The sequence below is a fragment of the Sminthopsis crassicaudata genome, chromosome 6 (genome assembly GCF_048593235.1).
Source record: "Sminthopsis crassicaudata isolate SCR6 chromosome 6, ASM4859323v1, whole genome shotgun sequence".
Lineage (NCBI taxonomy): Eukaryota > Metazoa > Chordata > Mammalia > Dasyuromorphia > Dasyuridae > Sminthopsis > Sminthopsis crassicaudata.
Genome location: NC_133622.1, coordinates 41623070 through 41638525, shown reverse-complemented (window position 1 = coordinate 41638525; position 15456 = coordinate 41623070). Strand labels below are relative to the sequence as shown.

Here is a 15456-nt window from a genome sequence, read left to right as displayed (position 1 = left end):
AGCCAGAAACAGGTATTTATGTTTCATGAAATGATAATGTGAAGGCCTCAAAAACACTCTTAAGTTGGTGTAAGTTAGTTTGGAGGATGGTGCCTTTTCTCTTTCACTGAAGTTGTTGTAGGACATTTATCTGTTATGTTCATATAGAACTTTTGAACCTTTCATTTTCATATTCATTGTAGAGCTCTAAATAGGGGTGCTGGATTCTTTATCACCCTCTGCAGGTCTGGCAGGTCTCTACTGATGGACCAGTTTTCTCATCCCCATGCATCTCTGATTCTATAAGGCAAGAAATCTTTTGTGGCTCCCATGATCGCTGTATCTACTGTTATAATGCAGAAGGACATTTCCAATGGAAATTTGAGGCTACTGCAAGTATCTATGCAACGCCATTTACTTTCTATAACCTCAATCTCAGTAGTGACATGCTGCTTGCAGCAGCATCTACTGATGGCAAACTCTGGATCTTGGATGCTAAAACAGGACAGCTACAGACTGTCCATAAGCTTCCTGGAGAGGTTTTCTCATCTCCTGTGGTCTGGGAATCAATGCTCGTTGTTGGGTGTCGAGATGATTATGTTTATTGTCTGGATTTGTTGACTGCTACTGAAAAATAATCATCAGAAATAACCATCCTGGAGCCCTTCTTCAGTGTTTTTTTGTCAGTACCAGATGGATAGAAATTATTTGTTTTATATGTACAGAAAGATGGACCTAGACACTGTCTATATCAAAGATATTTTGATTATTAAATAATCAGGGAATGACTATTTTTGAATGTCCTTTATTTTACAGGTCATAATTATTGCAGAAGCTATAGTATGAGCTGCTTACACATATCATACTTACTAATAGTTCTATTTACCACTGGGTATGATCATCAATGTATGCCATTAGGTACTTCAGTTAAAAAAAAATCTTGGGTCTAAAAATAGAGAATTGAGTAACTTGTACAAAGTCACAAAGATTAAGGTAGGGAATGGAAAGAAAAGTAGGATCTTTGATTCCAAATCTAGTCTTATTTTTCTGTACATTAAAGATGTTTGTCTTTTTACTTTTATTGTACATAATTGTTTATTAAAATGTTCATTGAATTGGATAACATGACATAGGATACTTAATGAGAACAAGCTCTTTGCTTGCTGTTGTGTTTCCTATCTTTTCTCAGAGAGATTTACAGCATACTTATATTTTTATTGTTTTTATAAATGAACAAGGTTCCTATATTAGGAAGTAAAATAACCGAATGATTTCGGTCAACCTCTTATCATTTTCCCTTCTCTGAGCACTGTGATAATTTTATTTTCCTATAGACTTTCATTCTTAACTCTTAATTTGATTTAAGGGTTATCTTACATTTGTTATTTTTCCTGAAATCTCAGCATATGATTCAAAGTAATTTCCTAACAAAATACCTATGAATTAACCATAGTAGTAACTCGAGTATTAGGGCCTCCTGCTGGATTTTCTTTTATCTCTTAATTAAAGAATCCACCATTGTGAATAATCTAGTCTGTGCACAAATCCTCTATAAAGCCATAAACATTAGATTGGGTTTGTGTTTTTATTTATTTATTTATTTTTTGATAGCTATTTTACCAAATTCTTGAATTAGTTTCTTGTCCATGTTAGATGAATTCCTATTTGGAATACAAATCAAATTTCTTTTTACTGCTAAATGCTTAAACAATTTTTTTCTACAATCAGTGAGAACTATATAGTGAAATAATATCTAAAATGAAAATACCAAAATTTTCTAGTTCAACAAGTGTTATAAGTAGATTTAATGAAATTTCATTTTCAGTGAAAACATTAGATAAAAACTATAGCTTGAAATGAGATTGTCTTGCTACTGAAGCACTTACAGATTTTTTTTTTTATTGAAAGATCTTCTCCTTCCCTTTCCCCCCAACTATAACGGACGATTTACATTAAAACCATATACAACCAAAATCTATAGTTAATATTAAAATTACAGTAATGTATCTTCATCATCTCTTGACTTGATTTTGTTGATAAAAACATTGCTGGGCACCTGTAGCTTTCTAAAGATTCTGCTTTGAAATAAGTAAAACTAAATAAGAGACACAATTCATACTTTACATTTGTTGATAACTGACTGGATTATAATTTAGTAGGAATTAATGTGTATAAGAAACAATTGTACTTGAAAAATTTTAAAAAAGTAAACAAAAAACTCATACACATTTTCTAATTTTATACATAATTCTGTGAACAAAGGTTAATGGTAGATAATCTTATCAAAAGAAGAGTTTGTAAATGGTTAAAGATGTAAAAAACAAAACAAAACAAAAAAACCCACCACAACCCTCCCAATATATTCCAACATAGTGGTCTTCGATTTTTTAAAACATATTTTTACTGACTCTAATAGATTTGTCAATAACTTTAGAAAAACAACAACATAATTCCCAATCTTTGATCAAAAATGATTACAACAAAAGTAAAGCAAAGTAACACTTCATTGGTATTTAGTGCAAATTTTGTTACACGAGATGTTAAACATGTACATTTTAAAATTGTTCAAAGCCAAGTACTGTAAATGACATTAATTTACCCTTATTTTCTTAGGCTCTGATTAGGCTCTGTTCACTTGATTTTCTTTTAAAAATAGGGTCCATGTAGTTGAGCAGTCCTTTTTATTTTGGTGATTTTTGACATCTGAATTTTGTTCTATGCTTCTTTTTTTCCCCCTGAGGCAATTGGGGCTAAGTGACTTGCTCAGGGTCACACAGCTAGGAAGTATTAAGTGTCTGAGGCCAGATTTTAACTCAGTTCTTCCTGATTTCAGGGATGGTGCTCTATCCACTGTACCACCTAGCTGCTCCTGTTCTAAGCTTTTTAAACAGCAAGAACTTCCTGATATTCTTTTAATTGACTTGTGCCTCTTTCTCTTAAAAAACTCTGACTTTTATGCGATCCAAAAGCCTATAGACTGGAGGAAAAAAAATCCACTTCAGTGTAGGAATTGGTGTACTTCTAGAATTCCAGGGCCCTAATGGAGATTTCCATTAAGAAACATTAGTGGGTAAACCATTGAAATCAACAAATACATTCATCTATAATTTTTAAACATGGACATCTGAGTTAAGAACATGCAGAAAAATTTCAACTGCTTCTTATGTCATGAAACTGTAAATTTAGAATGAAAATGGTTCAGTTTGCATGAAAATAAACTCAACTTGTAAGGACACAGTTACTTCAATTTACCAGATACGTGCCAATTGCTACAACTGAGGAAAGAAGAATGCTAATAAGATGGAATGCTTCCATCTATATTTGAGACTGAAGGGCATAATGATCAAGCATTGCCTACAGAGTAAACATTAAAAAAAAAAAACAAAAACCTGATGAATGCTAATAACAGGAATCCTGTTAATGTTTCTGAAGGACCAGAATATATCTTTTGGAATAAAAATCTACACGTAAAGGCAATAGGGAGGTACCATATATTAAAAATTGTGACAAAATTTTGACTTTTTTTTGGTAGGTAGTAGATGCAAAAGCAATTTTTTAAAAATCCCAGCCCATTACAGTGCTGACTATTGAGACCACCAATTAACTTTCTTTCTGTACACATTTAGGAGCAAAAATACCAAAGCTTATGCCTGTAAGATTATTTTTAAGGTAGCAAGGTATAAATTTTTGAAATTTATATCATACTGAATGGTTCCAAATTTGAATGGCCAACTTAGAAAACCTTATGTTTGCATTTCTTGAAGGGAACCCTGTCAGGGGCATAAGGTCTTAAATAAGTTCTCTAGAGATCTAGTCCTATGCCTACCTACCTTATTTCCTAGATAAGGAAATCTGCTGAAGGCCTCGTAAAGTGACTTTCCTAATGTTGTCGAGGTTAAGATGATTTTTGGATGAGTATAATTACAATGGCCTTTCTTCCCTATGCCCCAAATTGCAAAGGTTGCTTTGGGTTAATTTTTAAAAGTATTCTGCTTCTGCGGTCCAGTCCCCTTCCCTATCTTCATAGGGAGCTTAAACCTTTGGAATTTGGAATTGTGGATTCAGGCATAAGAATAAGAAGCTTTCTCCAAACTCAAGTCTGTGAAATGTGAAGTAAAGGAGGCGGCTCTGGAGCCCCACCACTCCTAGCTGCTGCCAGATGATGCTACCTCCACACTTGAACCTTCAGAAAAGCATTCTTTCTGTGTACAGATGCCCTTCTCATCACTTAGAGAAAAGCAGATACCCTCCCAAGTTCTAGAGGTTTTGCCTTAGGTTTAAAGGAATGGTAAGAAGTGGAAATAAGCATCAAAAAGTGGCTTAAGTATTTGTTACTACTGGGAAGGGGAAGAGACAGGGAGAGGTCACTGGCCTGGAACTCTACCTGTAGCTCATGAATCTAGTTTTGTCTTCAGAACTGGGAGTCTCTCAAGGCTTTAACCGTTGTGCAAATGGTTTGTTTATAGTGAATTACATAAAGAAACAACAGTTCAGTTTCTAATAGTTTTTTGGATCCTGTAGGACATGCTTCTTTTCCTGCTCAAGTTCTTCACCCCATGTAAAAAAATAAATAAATAAAAAGGACAAAGGAGCTGTCAGTAAGCAGTACAGATAAGCACAAGTGATTACTTAATAATCTGCGGACAGTCACTCCAGGCCTTTGCTTTCCTCTTGGCCAAGGCCAGCCAGGCCGGTTCAGTTGACATTGGAGCGGCATCTGGGGTGGAGAATCTCTTTGGGACTTCTTTCACCAGAGATGCAGGCATAGCAGAATCAGAGATGTCCACTGCATTCGGAGAGTGGTTTTGGAAGGAAAAAGAAAAGGGAAAAAAAAATCAGCACAATGCAGATAACTGTCCTATATCCATTGACTTGTCATCTCATGCCCTGGCTGTAAATAGCCTTTGAAGCCTGTTAGGAGTATGGATGTAGTAAAGACTAATTATCTTTAATAGTTAGCCAGAAGGAGAAAATGTTGAACATTTCTTAACATGGGAAGAATTGAGGAATTAGAAAATGAGAAAACTCAGCATGAGTTCATAACATGGTTCTCTCTAATGTTTTAATTTACAAAAACCAAAATTCTACAGGAAGAAGCTTTGTATACTGCTAATAAGAAATGGGTCAGTTTTGTCATTCTGGTCAGACAACCAGGGAATTCATTAAAAACAAAGTTAACTGTAGTCAATGCAATTTGAATGATTATTGCAGTAGATAGCAACAGTCTTGCTGACTTAACTATTATTTCCCAGAAATAGGCAGAAAAAAAAATCTGCTTTTGGAACTGGTAGTGTCAGAGAATTTCTCTCAGGTACATCCAATATGGTATCCTGCACCACCTCTGTTCTGTTTCCTCATGTATTGGAAAATATGTTCCAGGTGCTTTTGCCAAAGGGAAACAATTTGCCAACTACATTTGCTTGGAGAATTGCTTTGGAAAATGGGTTGAAGATGCAGCCATCAATTCTTTCTCAGAGAGAGAAATCTGGTAAGACTGGCTTATAAATGGTCATCTTTCAGGACAGTGGCATATCAAATTATAACCAAGATTCAGTGTGCCAAACCAGGTAAAATCAAGCATTAAATCTGCAAATTATTTTCCTCTTTGGATTCCCGAGGTCTTTTTGATTGGAGGAATTTAGTAGGAATGAATGAAAACCAAGGCTTTGTCTTGGGTTTAAAAAACTGACTTAGAAGATGAAGGCACAGCTAGACAAAAATATGTGGAGATTTGCAAGCTGTATGAGAGTCAAAGAAACTAATTTTATCTTGAGTTGCATTAAAAGAGAGCTTCTAGGAATAAGGAAGTACTTTGCCCAGATCAGAAACAACACCTGGAATTGCACATTGCATATTTTTGAACATGACCTCCCCCCGCCAAAAAAAAAAAAAAGAGGGAGTCACGCACAGGATACCTTTAGTAGCTGCATGCTGAATTTGTTGTATACTGAAAAAGGGTGGAGGACTGCAGTTCTGTAATGTATATGAAAGTATTTTTTGTTTTATTTACCATTATGTTCTGAACTTGAAAAGGTCAGGATTCATATAACTAATATTTTCTACTTAAAACAGCCTCTCCCTAATAGCAAGATCAATGGAAATGTTTTATGGGACAGAATGCCATTCACTAGTCATTACTCCAAAAGGTTAGATCTACTTTAAATGTAGGAACAGGTTACAGTTCTTATGTGCTAACTGAATAATGCATTCATAATAATGTTAGGCATTATGAATTATGTACAATTCAGGATTGTACAGCTTCATTTAAAAGGACAGCCTCATAAGTTTCAGAAAGGAAAATTTAAGCTTGGTAAGCTTTTACAATATAACCAGAAAAGTATCTCAAGGTATTTTGGAGGTCTTCAAGCAAAGAGTAGATAGCTATTTGTTGCATTCATTGTAGAGAAAATTCTTACGATTACTAGTTACACTCTCAGTTCTAATTATTAAACCCAATGAAGCAAGTGAATATTCTGACCTGTCACAGATGTGGGCAGTGTGTTGGACTTCTTCAGCTGCTCTCTGCGCTCCAGCCTGGACACAGCTGTCTCAATTTTCTTCTCCTCTTCCTGGGCTGTAGATTTATGGAAGGAACCTATTCTGTTAAGATTGCTGCTTTCAGGCTGCTGGCTGACTCTAGTCTGGAAGGGAAAGGAGGGAGAAAAACCTATTAAAATGAAGGTTCTGCTCATTCCTAATGGACAATACCTTGGGCATGTTATGGAAGCTGCTTGGAAGGGCTGGAGATCTTATTTTAAAAATTTCAATGTGAGCATTTACATTGCAGATACAAATGCTGCAAATATTTTATTGTTTTGCCAATTATCTAGACTTGAAAAAGTGATGGGGAAAATGGTCATAAAATATTAAATTTTAAAAGTTTATACATTTGTGGGTGGAAAAAGAGCCAGTTGTAAAACACCAGCACAATCCTTCCTGTAGCTACCCCCAAAGTATAGATGATAGATAGCTCCTGGTGAATCCTCCCCAATGTCAGCGAGTTGGTGAAAAGGGGATCTGAGGTTCTGGGTGATTACATCAATTTCTTTATTTCCTCTCTAGTACCCTTTTAAACCTCTCAGTGCAAGGTGACTAAAGTAGGAAGATGCTTTCTTCTATCTATGATAAACCAGATAGAGCTGGCTATAGAATAAGGTCCTCAAAGCCAACTACTTGCTTTTCTTGCTCCACTGCCCTAAATTAGGATATTTCTTTTTTGTACCTTAATAATATTCACGGTATAATTAAGAAAATATGCTAATAAGTCCATGGAATGTAACCAAATTAAGTTAGGTTGTCTGATGAAATCATAGTGATTTCATAGTGTAAATGTTTTTTCCTAGTTTAACTTTTAAAAATGAGTTTTTCAACCCAGTGTGTTTTTTTTCTTTGTTTCACTCTGCTTTCCTTTTTCCTCCTATCCACTGCCTAGCTGATCTATAATAAAGAAATGTCAGGGAAGTCTTGGAGCTATTGCTTTTGAGTGGACGCTGAGGCCAGCATATCATGAATCTGGGGGTAGCTTTTAAGAGATTTGAGATTGAGGGGCTTTAGGTGCTTTGTGAAAAACAGAAGGATCCCCAAGAAGTCTATTAAACACGCACCACTTGCTCCGATGGTCTACTTACGTTGTTCTGAGATACCCTTTCTGCTTGCTTGGCTTCCCTGGCTTGCTTTCTTTCCTCTCTGGTAGCCTGCTGCTCCCTGAATCCCTTTTGCTTTTGTAGTGCTAATGTGACCCACTGTGGCTGGGCATTCTCAGGTTTTTCCATCGATTTTGAGCCTTCTAAAGAGTGCCAGCTCTGAAGCATAGGCTTTTCTGTGGGAAAGGGAAAAAAAAAAGAAATAATTTGCAATGAAAGATAACTGAGACTTCATCTCAGTCCCCATAAAAAGCAGAAACAATGCAGATTCTGAGTCAGTGCTTCAAATTGATCTCACTACAAGTTCTCCTGAAACATCTTTTCTCAAAGACATCACATCATGGTGAAGAGAAACACGAGTATAGAACTACCCTCCTTAAACTCTTAAGACTTCAACAGCTGTGCAGTTCCAGCAATGGGAGTGTTCCTTACACCAAGACAAAGGATTAATCCCTCCTGTCTGCAGCTATAATCATCCCAAAGTGGCTGCTCTGGGGAGGAGACTTCATTTAGCCATGCTGGTTGGCTTCCACCATGCTGGATCCATCCTTGAAACTTCCAGTTTGTCAGGTCTAGCCAGAGCTGGTGCCTCCTTAGTAAAGTCTTTATGCACATGGGGTCACTTCCACATCACAGTGAGCCATCTGCAGAGTGGTGGTGGTGGAAGATCCTCCCGCAAAAGTGACAAATATAGGGACCAGCAATCCCATGAACTGTGGTAAACATGGAGCATCCGAGGATCTCAGAGCTGTCAAGGACTAACTCCAGGCTTAGAGCTGAGAAGTTGGGCTCAAAAGTTTACCTGGTTTGCCCAAAGTTACCTACATAGATAGGTGCTGCTAGAAGCCAGGACTTTAGTTTCACTTACTGACTGGGACACAGGCACTGCCCATCTAAACTCTCTTGCTATGTCTGTGTGTACCTATATGTGCCCATGTTAGAATGTAGGCTCCTTGAGGACAGAGGGTTTTTCTGAGTTAGTGCTTAGCTCATAATATAGAAACTTAATCTTTTGATATAAGTGCTGTGGAATGTAAAGCTATCCTAATTATAACTAGTTTAGTAAACTCACCTAATCCAGGTATGTTAAGGTTAGCAAAATTTTCTAATCTCATGCTCTTTTAAAAACTTTTAAAATAATAGCTATGTATTTTTCAAAATACATGTAAAGATAGTTTTCAGCATTTAATTTATCCTTGCAAAACCCTGTGTTCCATATTTTTCTCTTTTATCTCCCACATCCCATAGACAGCAAGTAATCCAATATAAATTAAACAATCACATGCTCTTTTGATCAAGGGGTGTGGGGAGAAGACATTACAGTCTAGTCCCTGATTGACTATTTAAAATCCCATTGTGATTTGTGAATGAAGGTATCAGGGGTACAATCCTATAATCCAGTAGGAATATACTTGGTGCTATTGAAATCAGGGTTCAGAAATCTATTTTCCCCTTTTCCATGGTTTTAGTACAAAATGCAAGAACTGTTTATAATTTTTAAAATCTTAAATGAGGCTAATCAAGGAGACTAGTACAATTTTAATACTTAACAGTACATACAGTGATTCAAACTGACAGTAATAAAGCATTTATAGATTGTTCCTTCTGAACCTTCTTTAAAGAATAGATAGATATATGATCCTAAGGCACACTAACGTTCTCTGAAACTGTTTTAACTCTCAGGGCGGTTTAAATTGTCCCCTGTAATGCCCACCATTATTTAGTTAGTAAAGTCTTTCTTCATATATTCAGTAAACAACTTCAACCCAAGTTATTAAAAATTACAAATGAGTAGAGTATAAGCTAAACTTTTGTTGTACCCCTCTATACTATTGGCCATAAGTAATTCAGTTTAATTCAACAAGCATTTGTCTACTAAGGTCAAGGCATTCTATTGAGCACTGGAGATATAAATGTGAAATAAGACACAGACGGTGCTCACAAGATGTTGGCAGAGCATTAGGAAGTATTGCTGAATAATACTTGACAGGCTGGTTTTGGAGACAGGAATATATGTTCACATCCCACTCATGAAAACAGGAAGAATCTAAGTCATCATCTAAAAGAAACTCCAAAATGAAACTTTCAAGGAATGTTATAAATAAAAGTTTCCAGGTCAAAGAAAAAAAATACTGCAAGCATTTAAAAAGAATTCGGATACTGAGGAGATATACTCACATAATTTTAGCAGCCACAACTGTGGAGGAGAGTTTAGAATATGATATTCTAGAAGGCAAATCCTACAGACTAAGAATCAAGAAAAACTTAACCAGAAAACTGGTTATAATTCTTCAGAGGTTAAAAAAAAAAAAAGATTCTTATTAGAAGACTTTCAACTATCATTGCTGCAAAGAACAGAAACCATGTAGAAACTTTGAAGACCTAAAACAATTCAAGAGAAGCATATAGGTGAACAACCAACCATAAGAGACTTCAAAAAGGACAAACCACTTACATTCAAATATGGGGTAAAGATTTATGTCCCCTTTGAACCCTATCAGAATCTTGTTTGTGTCAGGGAGTCTAATTAGTGGTCCTGTTAGTAGTTTGGTTGTCTGGATCTTAAAAGGATGGAAAAGAAGGGGAAGAAGTCTCCATTAGGGGAGGAAAGGGAGAAGGTGGTTTGAGAAAAATATCTTCACATGATGTACAAAAAGAGACCTTTATTCAAACAGGAAGAGTAGAGTAATGGTTCAACCTTGAGGGTCATTCTTTGAATGGATCAAAGGAGGGTAGAAGAGACACAGGCAGAGAGTTGGTTATAGAAATACTTTTCACTCAGCAGACAAAAAGCAAGGAAGGGGGACAAGAAGAATTGTTGGGAGAATAGGTTAAGGGAGAGCTTTATGCTACCTGAAAACAAGACTCTTAAAGACATGCGAAAGATATCACTCTTTTTGTGGTGGCAAAGAGTTAGAAATGGAGAGGATGATGAATGGCTGAAATGGGTGAAATATCATTGTGCTATAAGAAATGATGAAGGGGATGATTTCAGAAAAACCTGGGAAAACACATATATGAAGTGATGCAGAGTAAAATGAGCCAAACCTACACAGCTCATACGATAATTGTACAGACAGATTTGAAAGGTTTAAGAACTCTGATCAATGTAATGACTATGATTCCAGAGGATTCATAATGAGACATGTCACTCACTTGATATAGAGAAATGAAAGACTCATTGCAGAATAAGACTTCTTTTTTAGTAGTGCAGAGATTTGTTGTGTTTGACTATACATGCTTATATCAAGCATTTTGTTTTTCTTTTTCAAACAGGGAAGTGAAGGCAAATTTTAGGTGATTGAATTTTTTTTTTAAAGATACCAGATTGTACCAAAATGTACCAGACATTGTATTAAGTACTAGGGATAGATAAGGACACAACTGCATTCAAGGAGATGTCATTTTGGGATAGAAACAGAATGTGTGCATGTAAGTAAATACAAGATATATACAAAGGCAGATATAAAGCTATTTTGGGGGAGTATTAGCATCTGAGGGATTAGGAAAGGTCTCAATAAAGAGATGACACAGAGCTGAGTTTTCAAGAAAGAGAAGGTTGGTAAAATGTTCTAGGGAGAAAGAAGTATCTGCAGTGTGCAAGGTTTAAAATATTTCATAATGTCAGTATTATTACCAAGTGCATAAAAACAAAACAAAAATGTGATGTAAAAAAACATGGTAAGTACTAAGAAGACACCCAGAAATTTGCTGCTAGCTTGAGAAAATCAGGGAAGACTTCATGGATGAGGCAGCAGCTCAGGTGGGCTTTGAAGAAAGAGTATTTTTCTTTCCCAGCCTCTGGTCCTTGTGAAATTACTGTAAAGAGCAGCAAAGATGCTTTATCTTTCACGTGTGAAGACAATATCACCCTAATGTCAAATAAAATGAACCTAGGTCTAAATCAGGAACAAATGCAGAAGAATCTTAGCTCTCATTCCTGTTGGTTATGCAAATAAAAGCACAATTCACTTTCCTTTCTTTTTGTGTCCTTCTCTACCTGGTTTTTTCTGTCTCAGTCAGTGAATCCAGAGCATTAAGAGATGCCAATTTGGCCTACAAGACATGGGAATGTTAGGCTTCCTTTTTTGCCAATTGTTACCCCTACCGTTGTCCTTAAAAATTCTTTATATGTCCCTTTGTGAGAGAAAAGCAGTCTGAATTGCTGACGGTGGTGGTGGTTGTTTTGAATAACCTCAGTCATTCTGATTTTGCATGAATCACTACTACTGTATTCTTTCTTTTGGACAATGATACATATTGGAAATGTGATTAACCAGAATCCAGCTGACTAGGCCTTTCAGTTACTTGGATTGATTGATTTAGTTGGCAGAGGTAGTGAAGGTGGAAGTGGAAGAGAAAGTACATTGAGGAAAAATGTGGTTAGAATGGGAGGTGATTAAAATGCTGAATTGCTTATGGCCAGGGACAGAAGAAGGGGAAAGAGCTGTATATTTTAGCTTAAGGAGCCAAATCACTAGAAATCAATCTTGTTGGTTTTCCTTGCTTGAAACAGATGATTTTCTAATAGTGATAAGTTCAATTAAACTTCTTGTTTTCTTTGGTGATTAGATGTCAATTTTCTTAACCTTTCTTCTATAGGTTTTCATAAACCTCCTTCCTCTCTTTAAAATTATATTTGTAATTGTAATCTTAGCATCTAGTAAATTATATTTTATACCCCGAGGCTTGTTGAATTAAACATTTAAAGCACAACATACATACATACTAGCTATCTTTACCATCTTCATCCTCCATCAATTTATTTAGTCATCTAGGTAGCAATGATCAGAATCTGGACTCAAAGGCAAGTCTTTGGATTCTAAGCCCAGGCATTTTTCTTATTTCTTTGGTTCTATAGAAACTCCTGTTCTGAACTCTGCCTGATTTCTGAATTTTCCAACTACCCCATTTTACCGATGAGAAAACTGAGGTTAATTGTTAGGATTACTAAGTGAGAACTCAGGTTGTCTGGACAGTGACAAGGTGAGAATTCAGGCTTTCTGGACAATTACAAGGTCTCTTTCTTATCCTTTCTCTTCCTAGGACAGGTTTCTCAGTTTCTTTTACAAGGTTGTCTGGACAGTGACAAGGTGAGAATTCAGGTTTTCTGGACAATTACAAGGTGAGAACTCAGGTTGACTTGATAGAAGGAGCAAGCCCATTGGCTGGGGTGGTTCTTCCCAGAAGCCCTTGCATTATCCCACGCCCATTCTCTGGGAGAATAAAAGAGAGGACTCTCAGAGAAAGAAGAAGACTCTCTGCATTACATCAGGCCTGACGGGGCTCTCTGCAGGAAGGGAAGTCACTTCTAAGGACAAGAGTTAACAGCAACTGCCTGGAGACAACGGTTCACTACAGGAAGAAGAATCTGTCTTAAAGATTTGAGTAGACACAGCAGATCTCTTCCCAGAGAGCGATCCGGCAGCTTCTGGAGACGACAGCGCGCTACAATTGGCGCCCAACGTGGGGCAAGGACTTTTGCTTATCCTGACAAGAAGAGCTAGACCAGACCTTTGCAATTAATATATCAAATTTAAAGCTAGAAAGAACCTTAGTTATTCAAGTACTTCATTTTATAGATAAGGAACTGGGGCCAAAGAGATTAAATAGTTCAACTGGGATTTAAACTTTTTTTTTCAAACTTTAAAACCAGCAGTCTTACAAAATTACAATTTGAGAGGTGGAAAGCACCTCAACAGCCATCCAGTCCAAACACAAATGAATCTCTATTATAACATGTTTAACCATAAATAAATATAATATTAATTATAAAATTAAAATAGCCATCAGGGTATTTGCTTCAGGGAGGATGAATTCAAAAAATTTCAGGTAAAGCATTTCACCTTTGGACAGCTCTAAGAGTTAGAAAATTATTTGAGACATTAAGCCTAAATCAGCTACCTTGTGACTTCCATCCATTCTTTCTGATTCTGTCCCCTCTGTGTGACAACCTTCATACAACGGACATCTATCATCTCTCTCCTTCCCTTCCAGAAACTTCATTTCTCTTAAGTTCAAGAAGCCCAGTTCCTTCAACTGATGCTCACATCACAAGCTCAGAATCCTTTCTAGGAATATGGTGAAGCCAGCTCACAAAGCCTTATGAGAACTAGCTGTTGAGTTTTCAATGTGAGCATTTATACCCCAGAAATCAGTCAACATCAGGCCTCAATTCATTCTGTTAATTGTACAGATGTATATGACACACCTTTTTAACAGGCATTAACATTTTCTCTCCCATTTCTTGCCAGTTGTTTCCCTTACCATTGTCCTTCAAAATTCTTTAATGTTCCATTATGAAAAAATAGGCTGAGTTGCAGACAATAATGAAGACAATGCTAATGCAGGTGCAAAAAGTATGTCCTATTTATATAAAAACAATTTTTTGGGGGTGGGTAAAGCTAGTAATTTAGCATTTACTAGCAAGCACACTGATGCTTTTCTCATGCTGATCTAGATCCTCCACAGCTTACTGATATTCTACTTAACCCAGGGATCCCAGAATGAAACATAATACTCCAGATGAAAACTCACAAAGACAAAGGATCACGGGATTATCACTTCCCTATTACTGGAAGCTATAAGCTTCCTAATGCAGCCCAAGGCTACAGTAGCTTTTTGGGATGCCACATCAAACTCATGACTATTATTGAGCTTACATTCTACTAAACTCTCTGGATCTTTTCTGGAACAGTTGTCTATGCTGTCTCCCTTGATTTAATATGTTGTTGATTTTTTGAACCCAAGTGCAAGACTAGGCATTTATCCCTACTGAATCTCATTTATGAGATTCAGCATAATATTTTATTTCTGAATGCTGCCTCTGTCATCCAGTGTGTTATGTATACATTCCTTTATGTATTATCTATATATTATCTATAGCTTTATCTAAATCATTAGTAAAAATGTCAAATAACTAAGGACCAAGTAATGATCCCTAAGGAACTCTATTGGAGACCTCCTGCTACTTTGACACTGAAACATTAGTATCTATTAATCCATCCAACCAGCTTCCAATCCAGCTACTTGTATTATCATCCAGTCCTCCTCTTTTCATCTTCTCCACATGAAAAGTAGAAAATTCTTTATCAAAAATGCTGTTAAAATCTTAGTGAAATATATTCACATCATTCCATGTCTATTATTACCTAATAGAGATCATATTTCATGAGTGATAGCCTATAATCCATCAAAAAAGGAAATCGGGTTAAGTTAGGAATGACATGTTTTTGATGAAGCCATGCTGTCTCTTTGTAATCTCGGTATCGACAAATGCATCTCTTTAATGATTTTTCCAGAAATCAAAATCAAGTTCACTGACTTAAAGTTTTCTTCTCCTTTATGAAAGTGGGGCAACATTTACCCTATAGCCTGTATCACAGAATTTTCTATAATCTTTGAAATATCTTTGGCGGTAGTTCTAGAATTAATCACATCTACTAGAAATTGTTCTGGGCCAGCTGCCTTTAATTCATCAAAGGCAGCTAATTGCTCTTTGCCATGTCCTGCTTATCTTGGGTATCAATTCCCTGTTGGTATTTTGTTCTGTGTAAAGGTCATTCTCCTTAGTAGAGAAAATAGAAAATAAGCAGCTTGGTCTTTTATCTCTTGTCAGTTATCATTCATTGCCTAATTGACCCAGCCAATTCCTTCTCTGCAAATGTTATAGTTGGTGTTTATTAGTGGTGATTAGTGGGTTTCTGAAGAGAAGACAAAAACCAAAACCGGGCTCTTGTCTTTTTTCTGCTCTGTCCCCTGAGCTCCTATTACTAGTGAAGTGGAAAACATCCTGTCCAGTGCAGAGAAAGGCATTCCACCCTCGAGAGAGGTC

General features: G+C 36.4%; 2 protein-coding genes across 8 annotated transcripts in view; one reads left to right on the top strand and one right to left on the bottom strand.

Moving 5' to 3' along the window:
• Positions 1-1099, top strand: part of AASDH (aminoadipate-semialdehyde dehydrogenase) — a 29334-nt gene extending 28235 nt beyond the window's left edge. For all 5 annotated transcript variants that reach the window (XM_074276151.1, XM_074276149.1, XM_074276150.1 and 2 more), the window contains one exon: positions 225-1099. In XM_074276151.1, the coding sequence (XP_074132252.1) occupies positions 225-617 (393 nt within the window). In that variant the 3' untranslated portion in view covers positions 618-1099. The remainder of the gene's footprint in view (positions 1-224) is intronic.
• Positions 1100-1861: 762 nt separating this feature from the next.
• CRACD (capping protein inhibiting regulator of actin dynamics) overlaps positions 1862-15456 on the bottom strand; it is a 265993-nt gene continuing 252398 nt past the window's right edge. For all 3 annotated transcript variants that reach the window (XM_074276139.1, XM_074276140.1, XM_074276141.1), the window contains exons 9-11: positions 7608-7798; positions 6458-6620; positions 1862-4765 (exon numbers count right to left, since the gene is read on the bottom strand). In XM_074276139.1, coding sequence (XP_074132240.1) covers positions 4605-4765; positions 6458-6620; positions 7608-7798 — 515 coding nt within the window. In that variant the 3' untranslated portion in view covers positions 1862-4604. The remainder of the gene's footprint in view (positions 4766-6457; positions 6621-7607; positions 7799-15456) is intronic.